This window comes from Cervus canadensis, chromosome 6, assembly GCF_019320065.1.
Source record: "Cervus canadensis isolate Bull #8, Minnesota chromosome 6, ASM1932006v1, whole genome shotgun sequence".
In the NCBI taxonomy this organism is placed as follows: Eukaryota; Metazoa; Chordata; class Mammalia; order Artiodactyla; family Cervidae; genus Cervus; species Cervus canadensis.
The window spans coordinates 36,409,252-36,423,016 of NC_057391.1; the positions used below are offsets into that span (position 1 = coordinate 36,409,252).

Below are 13,765 nucleotides of genomic sequence, written 5' to 3' on the forward strand. Positions count from 1 at the left end.
CGACTTGGTCATGATGTATGATCTTTTTAATATGTTGTTGGATTCTGTTTGCTAGAATTTTGTTAAGGATTTTTGCATCTATGTTCATCAGTGATATTAGCCTGTAGTTTTCTTTTTTTGTGGCATCTTTGTCAGGTTTTGGTATTAGGGTGATGGTGGCCTCATAGAATGAGTTTGGAAGTTTACCTTCCTCTGCAATTTTCTGGAAGAGTTTGAATAGGATAGGTGTTAGGTCTTCTTTAAATTTTTGGTAGAATTCAGCTGTGAAGTCGTCTGGTCCTGGGCTTCTGTTTGTTGGAAGATTTCTGATCACAGTTTCAATTTCCGTGCTTGTAATGGGTCTGTTAAGATTTTCTATTTCTTCCTGGTTCAATTTTGGAAAGTTGTACTTTTCTAAAAGTTTGTCCATTTCCTCCAAGTTGTCCATTTTATTTGCATATAGTTGTTGATAATACTCTCTTATGATCCTTTGTATTTCTGTGTTGTCTGTTGTGGGCACCTCACTTTTAAAAAGGAGCAGACTGGCCGGGCCAATGGCAGCGCTGGCGCGCAAAGCACTATAGGATGCAGTGTCATCACCAGACCCCACCCCAGGGTGTGGCCCACGGAAAAGCAAATAGCTGGTCCTTCAGTGCCAGCCTGGAACTCATAGTCTAGCGGGAGACTGTCCCTGAGTAGTGAACGTCTCTAGGCCAGAGTTTCCTCATCTGCAGAATGGGACTGATAGCAACTGTCTCAGACAGTTGTGTGAAAATTAATGAGCTGGTGAGGGTAAATAGTTTAGGCTAGAATAACCACGTAAGCACTCGGGAATCCTAGCCATGATTGTAAATGATATTAGAGAATTGTAAGATAGTGCTGAGGAAGCACAGAAAAGAGTGGTCCAAAGCAAGCCCCTTTCTTGGAGGAAGCGTCCAGAATTGTCTTGAAGAATAATTAGGAAATGTTAAGGCTACCACGGGTACTAAATCGTGATGAAAAAGACACTGAATGTTACTTTAGGACTATGAATTTATCCTTTGAGTGATGAGAACTCGTCCTCGCCAAATGACTCCAAGCAACAAAGCAAGGTCAGATTTGCGCTTTCCAACCCCGGTCCTTCTGTAGCTGTTGCAGGCTCAATCTGTGTGGCGCAGCATCCCACAGGCCTCTCACGGAGGTTGCACAAATGCCCGCGGCCGTCAGCCTGCAACTCCCTGCAGGCAATACTACCCAGCTCCTCTCGAGCACAGTGACCACCTGCTTCCATAGGAGTACTCTGGGCGTTTTGGCAGTGTTTAGATGGAGAAACAGTGGAAACAGTGTCAGACTTTATTTTGGGGGGCTCCAAAATCACTGCAGATGGTGATTGCAGCCATGAAATTAAAAGATGCTTACTCCTTGGAAGGAAAGTTATGACCAACCTAGATAGCATATTAAAAAGCAGAGACATTACTTTGCCAACAAAGGTCCATCTAGTCAAGGCTATGGTTTTTCCAGTGGTCATGTATGGATATGAGAGTTGGATTATGAAGAAAGCCGAGTGCCAAAAAACTGATGCTTTTGAACTGTGGTGTTGGAGAAGACTCTTGAGAGTCCCTTGGAAAGCAAGGAGATCCAACCAGTCCATTCTAAAGGAGATCAGTCCTGGATGTTCATTGGAAGGACTGATGCTAAGCTGAAACTCCAGTACTTTGGCCACCTCATGCAAAGAGGTGACTCATTCGAAAAGACCCTGATGCTGGGAGGGATTGGAGGCAGGAGGAAGAGGGGATGACAACGGATTAGATGACTGGATGGCATCACCGACTCGATGGACATGAGTTTGAGTGAACTCTGGGAGTTGGTGATGGACAGGGAGGCCTGGCGTGCTGCAATTCATGGGGTCGCAAAGAGTAGGACACGACTTAGTGACTGAACTGAACTGACAGTTGCTTGACCAGACTAGACGTGAGTCGCAGATTCAGGAAATAAAGAATCTTGGGCCTGTGCTATACTTGGCTCTGGGAAAAAAAAAACAAAGCAGACGCATTACTTTGTCAACAAAGGTCCATCTAGTCAAGGCTATAGTTTTTCCAGTGGTCATGTATGGATGTGAGCTGGACTCTAAAGAAAGCTGAGCGCTGAAGAATTGATGCTTTTGAACTTTGGTGTTGGAGAAGACTCTTTGAGAGTCCCTTGGACTGCAAAGAGATCCAACCAGTCCATCCTAAAGGAGATCAGTCCTGAGTGTTCACTGGAAGGACTGATGTTGAAGCTGAAACTCCCATACTTTGGCCACCTGATGCAAAGAGCTGACTCATTTGAAAAGACCCTGATGCTGGGGAAGACTGAGGGCAGGAGGAGAAGGGGACAACAGAGGATGAGATGGTTGGATGGTATCACCGACTCAATGGACAAGAGTTTGGGTAGACTCCGGGAGTTGGTGATGGACAGGGAGGCCTGGTGTGCTGTGGTTCATGGGATCACAAAGAGTCAGACACGACTGGGTGACTGAACTGACTGATGGATGTAGAACCACAGAGACAGAGGGCCAACAATATACTTATACTTGGAACAACTGCACGGGGGGCCAGTGCTCCTAAACACCATGTTGTTCAAGGATCAACTGCTACATACACACAAGGGGAGTAGAAACACAGAATTAACTAGCTGGTCTCATAAAGCAGGACTGTGAGAATAGGAAAAGGACAAATCAGTAACAGATTTTTATAAAAGGTTGCAGAGGCCTGAGTGAGACAGCTCATAGGACGTTCTCACACAACTAGGGGACTGTGAGCATAAACTGGGTGTCTAGAGGCATCCAAGAGGCACAGTAATTAAAGGCAAAGACATGCTTTGTCTCCTTCCTGATTTTTCACTTCCCTGTCTCCCCATCTTTGAGCAGACACAAACCCTAGAAGACTCTGAAACATACCTAAATTCACCATAGTTTCATATAGTCCTACCTAACATGATGGTTTCTCCTGAAGAAAAATTAAACTCACAAAGAAAAAGAAAAGATAACTGAATTGGGAATTTTACTTTAATCCAAATAGTTTACAACTCTGAGATAAAAATAAAGATGAATCAATTTTACTCACCAACAGTTTCTTCTGATGCAGCAGTCAAAGCTAGAAACTTTTTTGTATTTTCCATTTCCTCGTTACTTTGCAAAACTTCACCATTTTTTGCAGACTAATAAAAAAGAAGAAAAGCTTAAACATGGGGAAAGAAGGCAACTGCATTCATTGATATATTTTTTTAAATTCTAAGATGGTTTCCAATTCAGTTCATAAATACAGGTCATTTTTACTCCTTTAATTAGGAAATCTGTTCATGTTTCCTGTTTCCTCAAAATTCTGTCAATGAGTATTCCCAGTTAAGAGTTGGAATATGTCTATCTCTGTATGATAATTACCATGCTTTAAATTTCTGTTTAATAATAAGCAAGTTTCATATATTTCAAAATTGGTATTATTTTATTATGATTCCAGCTATAATTCATATTTCCAAGCAAGTAAAAATTTGCTTTGATATTCAACAGACGTAAGTGATAGACTAACTTTTCCTGCTAAAATTTATTTCTCTAGCTTAAAGCCAGAGAAGGCAATGACAACCCACTCCAGTACACTTGCCTGGAAAATCCCATGGATGGAGGAGCCTTGTAGGCTACAGTCCATGGGGTTCGCTAGGAGTCGGACACGACTGAGCAACTTCACTTTCACTTTTCACTTTCATGCATTGGAGAAGGAAATGGCAACCCACTCCAGTATTCTTGCCTGGAGAATCCCAGGGACGGGGGAGGCTGGTGGGCTACCGTCTGTGGGATCGCACAGAGTTGGACACAACTGAAGCGACTTAGCAGCAGCAGCAGCAGCTTAAAGCACTGCATTTTATATACTTACTTTTCCATCCCAGTGGTATTCCTGGGAACCTTGTAAAAATGTATTCTTAACTACTTTACTGTTAATTCACATCATTGCCTGGGAGATTTCCTAGAAGTCAGTCAACTAATCAAGGAAGAATTTATCAAAAACAATCCATCTGTTGTTATAATGTTCATTATCTTAAAAGTGCAATGGGTATATACAAGTCAGTGCCAACATCTGGTCAACTTCCGCCCCTCAATACTACAGAGAATAAAAGGTCCAAGAAGGCCAAGGAGAGTTAATCAAGCATTAGAAATTCACTAAGACAGAAGTATATAGAGCATGGTCACAGACCACAAGCATTTTACAGCTTATCAAAGAGATCTTGACCAGCATGTGAAATAGTCAACTCCTCGCTTGTTTGTCACAGAAGTTTACTCAAATAATGATAGTAACCAGGAGGTTAGATGTTTTTGTTTTGTGTACTTATCTCCAAACTGTAAGCTTGCTGAAGAAAAAGCTGACATATATAGCTGATGAAAGTAGGCACCAAAGTCCTTCCTATTCCAGACATGGAGGAACCCAGGCACCCAGGCCAGACACTGGAGAGACAAGCCTATTGTACTGTCTGGGGAATGAAGACGCTCAGGGCAGTGCCCGAAATCTGGAATCCTGCAAAATCACTTCTCCAGCTCTGGAAAACTGTCTCCCTCACTGCTCCCTCACCCCATACACACATATAAATACTACTGCCCTACCTCCACAAAATAAATTAAGGCAGACCATACTAACACTACCAGAGGCCATGCTATTCCTACTTATTAGAAGAAGTTGCTTCTCACATATCAGCATAAGGTTATACAATTCTTACCTTAAGTTCCTCCCACAGCTTTATTCTCATTTCTAGACCTTGCTTCTTAATTTCTTTTTCTCTGTATTGTCTCTTCACCAATATCTTGTCAAGCCTCTTCATCTTCCGAATAGCATCCTGAAGTTGAGAATCTAATTCTTTTAATTCAAATTCATCTGTATTATGTTGAAAGTAGAAATGAGCATGAAGTTTATTAAAATCATAAAGCTTTTTTTTCTTTTTTTACTTTTACTATTTGTTCTTTCATTCAACAAATGTTTATGGTTGGTGTAATAACTAACATTGGTGTCATGTATCTTGGTTTGGAAAAAAGTGAAAGTGAAAGTGTTAGTCATTCAGCCATTTCCAACACTTTGCCACCCTATGGACTGTGGCCTTCCAGGCTCCTCTGTGCATGACATTTTCCAGGTAAGAATACTGGAATGAGCAGCCTTTCCATTCTCCAGGGGTTCTTCCCAACCCAGGGATCAAATCTGGGCCTTCTGCTTTGCAGATGGATTCTTTACCATCTGAGCCACCAGGGAAGCCTGCTTTCGCTTTTTTTTTTTTTTTTTTTCCCATATAATTATCTAACAACCTTGTGAAATAGACATTTACTTCTCTTTTACAGTTGAGATAATTTAATCCTTTCAAATAGCTAATAAATTGTAGCACTGAATTCAGAAGTGGGTCTAATATGATTTTTAACCCCAAATTCTTTCTCCTTCATTCTGCTATACTTTCTATATTCATAACTAACAAAGAATAAGACAAAGACCCTATCCTGAAATTGCTTTAGACTAACTGAAAGAGACGTCACTTACACAAATAGCTATAGTAAAATGTAGCATGTCAGAGACACAGAGTAATTCCACCATGTTAGAAACAAATTCAGAAAAGTACACCATGTATCTAAACACCTTTCATGTACACCCCTTCCTGTTATTCTATTTTCCTGAAACACCTTAAAGTAAAAGTGAAAGTTGCTCAGTCATGTCTGACTCTTTGCAACCCCATGGAATATACAGTCCATGGAATTCTCCAGGCCAGAATGCTGAAGTTGGTAGCCTTTCCCTTCTCCAGGGGATCTTCCCAACCCAGGGACCGAACCCAGGTCTCCCACATTGCAGGTGGATTCTTTACCAGCTGAGCCACCAGGGAAGCCCAAAACACTCTAAAATGTTCTTGAATTATGGATAATTGATAGTTAGGAACTATTTAGAACTTCCGTTATTTTTCACTTATGATTATGCTTAATAATATTAATAATTATCATTATGATTATGGTCATATTAATAATAACAGCTAATGCCCCAGACAGTAAAGAATCCTTCTGCAAAGCAGGAGACCCGGGTTCAATCCCTGGGTCAGGAAGATCCCCTGGAGAAAGGAATGCCTATCCACTCAGTATTCTTGTCTGGAAAATCCCATGGACAGAGGAGCCTGGCAGGCTACAGTCCATGGGGTCACAAAGAGCCAGACATGACTGAGCGACTAATACTATCACTACTACTAACATTTATACATTTACCTGATAGATACAGTGTTAAATGCTTTATTTACATTCATTATCTTGTATAATCCTCACCATAAACCAGCAAGATGGAATAATTATTGCCCCTATTTTACAAATTAGTAAACTGAGGCTAATTTGTAACTGAGTTAAATACATGTCCAAGATCTATCATCTTATAACTAGTAAAAGGCAGAGTCAGTCTCTGCCCAGATCTGTGTTGACTCCAGAGCTAAAGCTCTTTACCGCCAGGAGATAACTCCTCTGTAAAGTCTGATGAAAGATGATAACCTGGCAATGAGCATAGGTGTTCAAGTCCTGAAGTCTCAGCTATCCCAGCTTAGATCATCAGAAATGCCATATTATGCAAAGAAAAGCCAAGTTTTGCAACTTTTGAAAATACAAAGAGTCCAATGGTGTTTCCCTATAATGTATATCACTTTCTCTTAAAAGAAAAGGAGATATGTTTAGAGGGAAGAAGCTTACCCAAAAAGAATACTGCTTCTACTAATAAGGAGACTCTACAAACTGTATTGCTCACGTACGTCAAACGCAAAAGCCTCTAGTTCTAATTCCAACTGGTTAGCCCTAGCATTCTCAAGCTCCATGTATACAGGTGGTCTATCCAGCAGGCATTTTGAAGTTAACTCTTGCTACACAGAAACAATATAATGTAATGTACTATAAACATTACTAAATATAATGTAACGTAAACAATACAATGTAAATGGGGCCACTAGCTAGTCTCAACTCTAATACCTCGTTTCCTGATAACTGTAATCCTGAGTCACCTGGTCTGAGAGCTGATCTCATCCCAAACACAATTTAAATCAGTTCTCAAAGTTTATGAGCTTGTTACTGAACCCAAATTCATTCTGCTCACCGCATGACAGGCCAATAAACCAGAAAACGAGCTGCTGGAACAAGAAATGACAACTTGAGTCAAAAAACTAGCAGACTGAGAAGATGTCAGACTAGCAACTCAAAAAAACATCTCCCTGTCAGTCCAAATCTGGGCTCTTTTCAATATACAACAGGCGGAGGAGGAGGGACCCACTGTGGCACCAACCAATGGCTGAGCAGGGCTACTAATGGTTGCTGATTGACAGTTGCTCACTAACAGTCGCTTGCTTGGGGGAGGGGCCCACTGTGGCACCAACCAATGACTGAGTAGGGCCACTATAGCTGGTGTCTGCCTCGCTGCTACTGGGCCCCAAGCAGAAAGGTACAACTGCAGAAAGCAGCCAGGTGTGAACTAGCCCCCGGCTGCTCTAGCAACATCATTCTTCAACCCACAGAGCAAGGTGTGCAGGTGGCAGAGACCATTCGTGGCCATGTGGAGATGGCTGACACGCCCATCAACCAGAACCATTGTCTGAGGCAGTGGGCACTGTGAGCACAGCCCTCTGCTCGCCACACCAGCCAGCCTGTGACCCCCAAGGCAGCCTCAGAGCTGGTGCCCCCAGAGTGGAGCTCCCACCTGGCTGTTTGTGCAGCAGAAGCCAGCCAGCCTGGTGGGCTAGTCAAGGTCTGAGTGGAGAGGGGCAGCTGAGCAGCCCCTGCCTCAATGGGGCCCACAGGCCAGTGCCAGAGAGGGAAGAGGCCATCACGCCTCGGGTTCAGGCTGGGGAGGCCACCACTACAAGCTCAGCTTTCCTTTATAGTTTATAAATTATGGAGAACTCAAAGTAACTTTTGTTTTTGTGAGTTATGTCTATGGATAATTACCATATTAGAAATAAAAATTGAAGATTATTAATATATATTTATTCATTTTTAAATAATAAACATGGCATTACTTCTTACATTTTAACACAAATATAACTTTTATGACAAATAGCTACATTTTCCAAAAAAATTGTTGAGAAGAATAGTGATATTTTCAATCGTTAGTATCTGGATTAATAGAAGACAGCTGGATTCACGTATCTGCTTCGAAGTCAATCTACTGTAATCTGTTGCTTCACTTAAAGTATATGAAGAAAATTTGGCCTTACACAGTAGTTGGAAAGGGGAGGAGAAATACCCTTTTCAGATAATGGTGATGAAGAAGATAATTCTTCTTTAATACTAATATCAAAACCGGACAAGAGATAGTTTCTTAAAGGTTAGTTATAATGTGAAATCTGTAACCCTAGCTATTCCATAAATCCATGGATCTATTTTTCATGTTAAATGGATCTTTTATCCTGCATTGGTTACCTGGAAAACAGTGGTTCACTGAATTATGCAAATCTTCAAAATATATCACATTTGTTAATATTGCCACCGATTTTTATCAGAAAGGTCTAAGTACTAGGAAGTTGTAAAGCTCATATTGACATACACAAGTTTTCTAAGATTCTAAGTTTTTACTTGAAAGCTCAAATTTTATCATTGACAAAAAATACTGTCAGTTGTTTTCCTGAATTAACAGGTCCCTTTCATTTTTTACAAAAATGTCTGCCAAAATACTTAAGTCTGAATGATAATAGTTTGTCTGCCACTTATTCTTTCAAGTGAAAATGGAGTCCCATTAAAAAATGACCAGTTCAACTCTCAAAGTACCACACAAACACTTTTCCTCAACACAACCTTCATATTTTGGCATAGAGCAGAACTCCGTTATATGTACCTCCCAATTTACCACATAGGATATAAAAAAGATATGTACTCAAAAGTCAAGATTAATTAGAATTTAAAATTTTTACTGCTCCATCAAGAACATTCTTGAGTGACATCGGCTATTTCTTTCTTCTGCCTATGCCAGGCCTTAAAGAACACAATGACTATTAGTACACTTTGATGCCATTCATTGTCCTGATTCATGTCAAAGCACCAGCAATTTTACCCACCAATGCTTTTGTACCTTCAGTGAAACCACTCAGTGGGCAAAAAAGCAAACAGAATCATTTCAGTATTGTAATGAATTATAGTACTGATATATCAGTATTACAATGAAACTAGCTTTTACTTTGCCGAGTTCCTAAAAGGGCCTCAGAGCCCAGGGCTCTGCAGCCCATGTTTTGAGAACTGCAGTTCTAATTCACTTTGACCAGTATTAATAACCATGGGAAAAAAGGAGCTTTTTGAAATCCAGAAGTTATTAAAATCAAATGGGATTATCCTTTAAAAGGCATTTATATATTACAGGATACATTTTATCATACAATTTTCAAAAAGATCAATAAATTATGTCATAAAATACAGAAATACTTCCTACTTCATTAAAATGATTACAGTAACAATTTTGTTATATGACATATTTTATTATATTTCTATATGTACTTAACTCTTAATATTCTTATAAATAAGAACTTGGTGATTTGCTTGCTCACAAAAAAATGTATCTTATTACTTCTACATAATAAAAAATAAAAATAAATAATAAAAAACATATGTAATTCTAATATTTTAACTATAGCATCTGTAATTATCATTAGCTAATTACCAAGTAATTATCCTACCTGAACATTCAGGGACTATCTGATGTTGACCCAAGTTCAAATCTTCATCTGACCCCTCTTCAGGCAATTTTATTTTCTCAGAGTAGCTTTCCCCTTTATTATCATTACTGTTTCTACTCTCCTCTGTGTTATCGCTTTCTGAGTGGCCTTCTTTACCAGAGCTCAAATTGATTGCAGTATCAACCTAAAAATTATTTCCAAAGAAATAATTTTCAAAAATAATGTTTTTTATTTTACATTTCTAGACTATTTTAACTCAAATATAAGTATATATAAGGACATGCATCATACAGTAGTGTTAAATTATTCTAGAAATATAACACTTGATAAAATACAATTTACATACACAATTAAATTTAATAACATTTGCACCAAAGTAATATGCACCACTCTCCAGCAATTTCTAGCAATAATAGAGAAGAATCAGTCCCAAAAAGAATCTCTCTCTGTCAAGCTCTGAGGATGAGGAACGATGGTCCCTGCTGCCTGAGCTTACTCTCAGGTGAAGAGTCAAGGATCTAGAGCAGGACTAAGCAACACAGTAGTCACTGGTCACATGTGGCTATCGAACAGCTGCAAAGTGAACAGTCTGAATTGAGTGTGCTTCTAATGGAGTTCCTCAAATCAGAACCATGTGCTTTGGGTAATCATTTACTCTTATACTAGTCACAGCTTTTCTATTTCATTTTGGTTTCTCTTTCCATTTTAGCAAAGTTTATTTGCTAAAAACTGGTGAAGACACCAGTTTGGTGCAGCTGTGTTTTCCTAAGAGAGGACAGGAAAACACATCCATGGCTGCACAAAGCAAAAACAGGGATCACAGGGCTTGAAGGCTGTGCTTGGCAGTAAAAGTCACCTTGGAAATTAACACAGCCCACAAGAGAGGCAAAAACTTCAGGGAAAGTGGAGACATACCTTTCCCCTCCAATGGACGGAATGTCTGCTCCAGCCCTACAGGACTCAGCCCTTGGAGGCTTTCATGCTCATGGTCTACACTCCATCACTGCAATCTGGGTCCCCTTGTGAATCTCCAGGACAGAAGGTAGGTAGTGCTGAGAATTAAACTGCCAGGGTTTAATTGCTTACACGACTGCACAAGCATCTCTTCACCTGAACTAGGACATAAGCCCCAAGAGAACTGAGCTGAGTCAGTAGTATGAAAATCACAACTGATGTTTCCTGAGGAATTACTACTGGCCAGGTCCTGTGCTGAGTGCTCGACACGCACTGCCTCAGTCACGTCTCACAATGACCCTGTGGGATAGGTGTTACTGCCCCAAGTTAACAGAGAAGAAAACAGGTACATTATGGACTGAAACTAGTAGAGAGCCAATTTATAATAAGCAAAACAATGCTTACTTTATGTGATCTTGGAAGTGTTAAAGAGGGTTTCCTGTTCAAAAATATTCTTCTGTGAAAGGCCAGGTAAAGCCTAAAATTCCATAATATCCAGTAAATTCTTAAGGCTGCATAGTTTTGTGAAAATGCTGAAATTGCTAGAAGTCACATGAGCCCTGTCAGTAATTTATATCTTGGCATAAATGAATCGAGCTGACCTTTCCCTGAGAATGAGTTTTTATACAGGTGTAACATAATGAGATATTAGCAACTACTCAGATACCACATTTCAGGATACACAAAGATCTTTCACATGTGTCATCCATATGATCCTGACTCTTAGAATGAGCAGAAAAAATGAGACAAAAGACATGAAACAGAACAAAAGGAAAATACTGACCATTTCACAATTTTACCCACAGTTTCCCACCCCACTAGCAACAACCATCTCCCCATCCCACTGCCCACGGGCCTCTCTATTCCCGACCCTTCTGATTGTCTACCCTGTGGTCTGTTTGCTTTTTCTTACTTCTTCATTCTCAAAGCCACATTCAGTTTCCACTTTTCATTGTTTCATGTCCCCTACTTCATATCTCCATGTTAGTCCCAGGAAAGGTAGGTAGTCTATAAAAACACTTTCAAACAATTAGATCCCTACCTGAAAGCCATGAGATTTTTACACCAGTTGCAACAATTGGCTCTTTCAAGAAAAATATTCAGAAGCAACAACAAACCAAAATTCTAAGAATGAGAACTATACCATTACTACAGAAATTTCATTAAAATTCTAGCATTTTAGGGACTTCCTGGCAGTCCAGTGGTTAAGAATCTATGCTTCCACTGCAGGGGATGCAGCTTCAATCCCTGATCGGGGAAATTAGATCCCACAAGCTACACACCATATGGCAAAAAAAAAAAACCCTCTAGCATTTTAAATTCATTTTCTGCCACTCCGAAATTTTTGCAAGAAATAAGACAAATGAGCAATAAAACTAATCAAAATACTAGGATTTATTATTCTGACAATGTAAAACATCTTACAGACACTGAATCATTTGCAGTCAGCAGTCAACATGCAGCATACCTGTGGATTTTCTACCCCAACCCCAGATGAACCTTACTGATTTTCCACGAACTTGATTAAGACAAATCACAACTTTTACAAAGTCTTGCCTTTGATATAAGTATCAAAGTCCTTGTTGGTTAATAAATATGCTAGAGTTTGTTTTGACCTACAGTTTAGTGGGTTCAAATAAAATATGCCTGGAATTAATTGCTGATATATTTCTTTTAAATAAATTTTGAATGAGGTAATATTAAGCTATGTTTTAAAACATGTGCATCAATATTGTGAAGTTGCTGCTTTAAAAAAAAATCATCACCCAGGAATATGTAAGCAGAAATACTAATCCTTTGCTACTCTAAAATTTGTCAGGTCTTTGTAAATATATTATCCTACCTACATAAAACGGTAAAAATTTCATTCTAAATTTGTTAAACACAGTTATGTGACTAGCTACTATGTGTCTGACTTTACACTGAATCCCATGAAAAATAACACAGGAAAGACTGACCAATTAGGTTAAAGAATTAAGGCCAATTAGCCAAGACATATTGAGTACTTACTAGGTGCTGGTCACTTCTAAAAATTGCAGATATTTCACTCATTTTATCCCCAAAACATGCCTAAAAGGTGGACAGTATTATTACACCTTTGAACAGATTAGGAAACTGACACAGAGAGTCAAAGTATTAATAATTTTCCAAAATCACATAAAATGTGGTCAGCAGAGCCTATTTTGAACCCATAACTCCAGAGTTTAGGTTTATAATGAGTAAGCTTGAGACTAAAGAGTCTAAAATTGTTTTGGACTACTGGAATCTAAAATTGTTTTAGGTTCCAGTTTGGGCTATATGGAAAACCAAATAAACTGAAACCTTCCATCTACTTAGAAATGAATAGTTCTAAGTTCACAAGGATACTGGGGAAATTGCCAGTCAAAAGAAATTAAAAGGAAACTAACATCTATTTCTGCTTTATTGACTACGTCAAAGCCTTTGACTGGGTGGGTCACAATAAACTGTGGAAAATTCTGAAAGAGATGGGAATACCAGAACACCTGACCTGCCTCTTGAGAAACCTGTATGCAGGTCAGGAAGCAACAGTTAGAACTGGACATGGAACAACAGACTGGTTCCAAATAGGGAAAGGAGTACGTCAAGGCTGTATATTGTCACCTGCTTATTTAACTTATATGTAGAGTACACCATGAGAAACGCTGGGCTGGAGGAAGCACAAACTGGAATCAAGATTGCCGGGAAAAATATCAATAACCTCAGATATGCAGATGACACCAACCTTACGGCAGAAAGTGAAGAGGAACTAAAGAGCCTCTTGATGAAAGTGAAAGAGGAGAGTGAAAAAGTTGGCTTTAAGCTCAACATTCAGAAAACTAAGATCATGGCATCCGGTCCCATCACTTCATGGGAAATAGATGGGGAAACAGTGGAAACAGTGTCAGACTTTATTTTTTTGGGCTCCAAAATCACTGCAGATGGTGACTGCAGCCATGAAGTTAAAAGATGCTTACTCCTTGGAAGGAAAGTTATGACCAACCTAGATAGCATATTAAAAAGCAGAGACATTACTTTGCCAACAAAGGTTCGTCTAGTCAAGGCTATGGTTTTTCCACGGGTCATGTATGGATGTGAGAGTTGGACTATAAAGAAAGCTGAGTGCAGAAGAATTGATGCTTTTGAACTGTGGTGTTGTAGAAGACTCTTGAGA

The 13,765-nt window shown here is 39.5% G+C and overlaps 1 protein-coding gene across 1 annotated transcript in view; it reads right to left on the reverse strand.

Annotated features, from left to right (window-relative positions):
* The window catches only part of LOC122444281 (fibrous sheath-interacting protein 1-like), a 101,605-nt gene that overhangs the window by 72,742 nt on the left and 15,098 nt on the right, over positions 1-13,765 (reverse strand). Inside the window, exons 3-5 of the mRNA XM_043473012.1 lie at positions 9,640-9,823; positions 4,702-4,856; positions 3,063-3,156 (exon numbers count right to left, since the gene is read on the reverse strand). Of these exons, the coding sequence (XP_043328947.1) occupies positions 3,063-3,156; positions 4,702-4,856; positions 9,640-9,823 (433 nt within the window). The remainder of the gene's footprint in view (positions 1-3,062; positions 3,157-4,701; positions 4,857-9,639; positions 9,824-13,765) is intronic.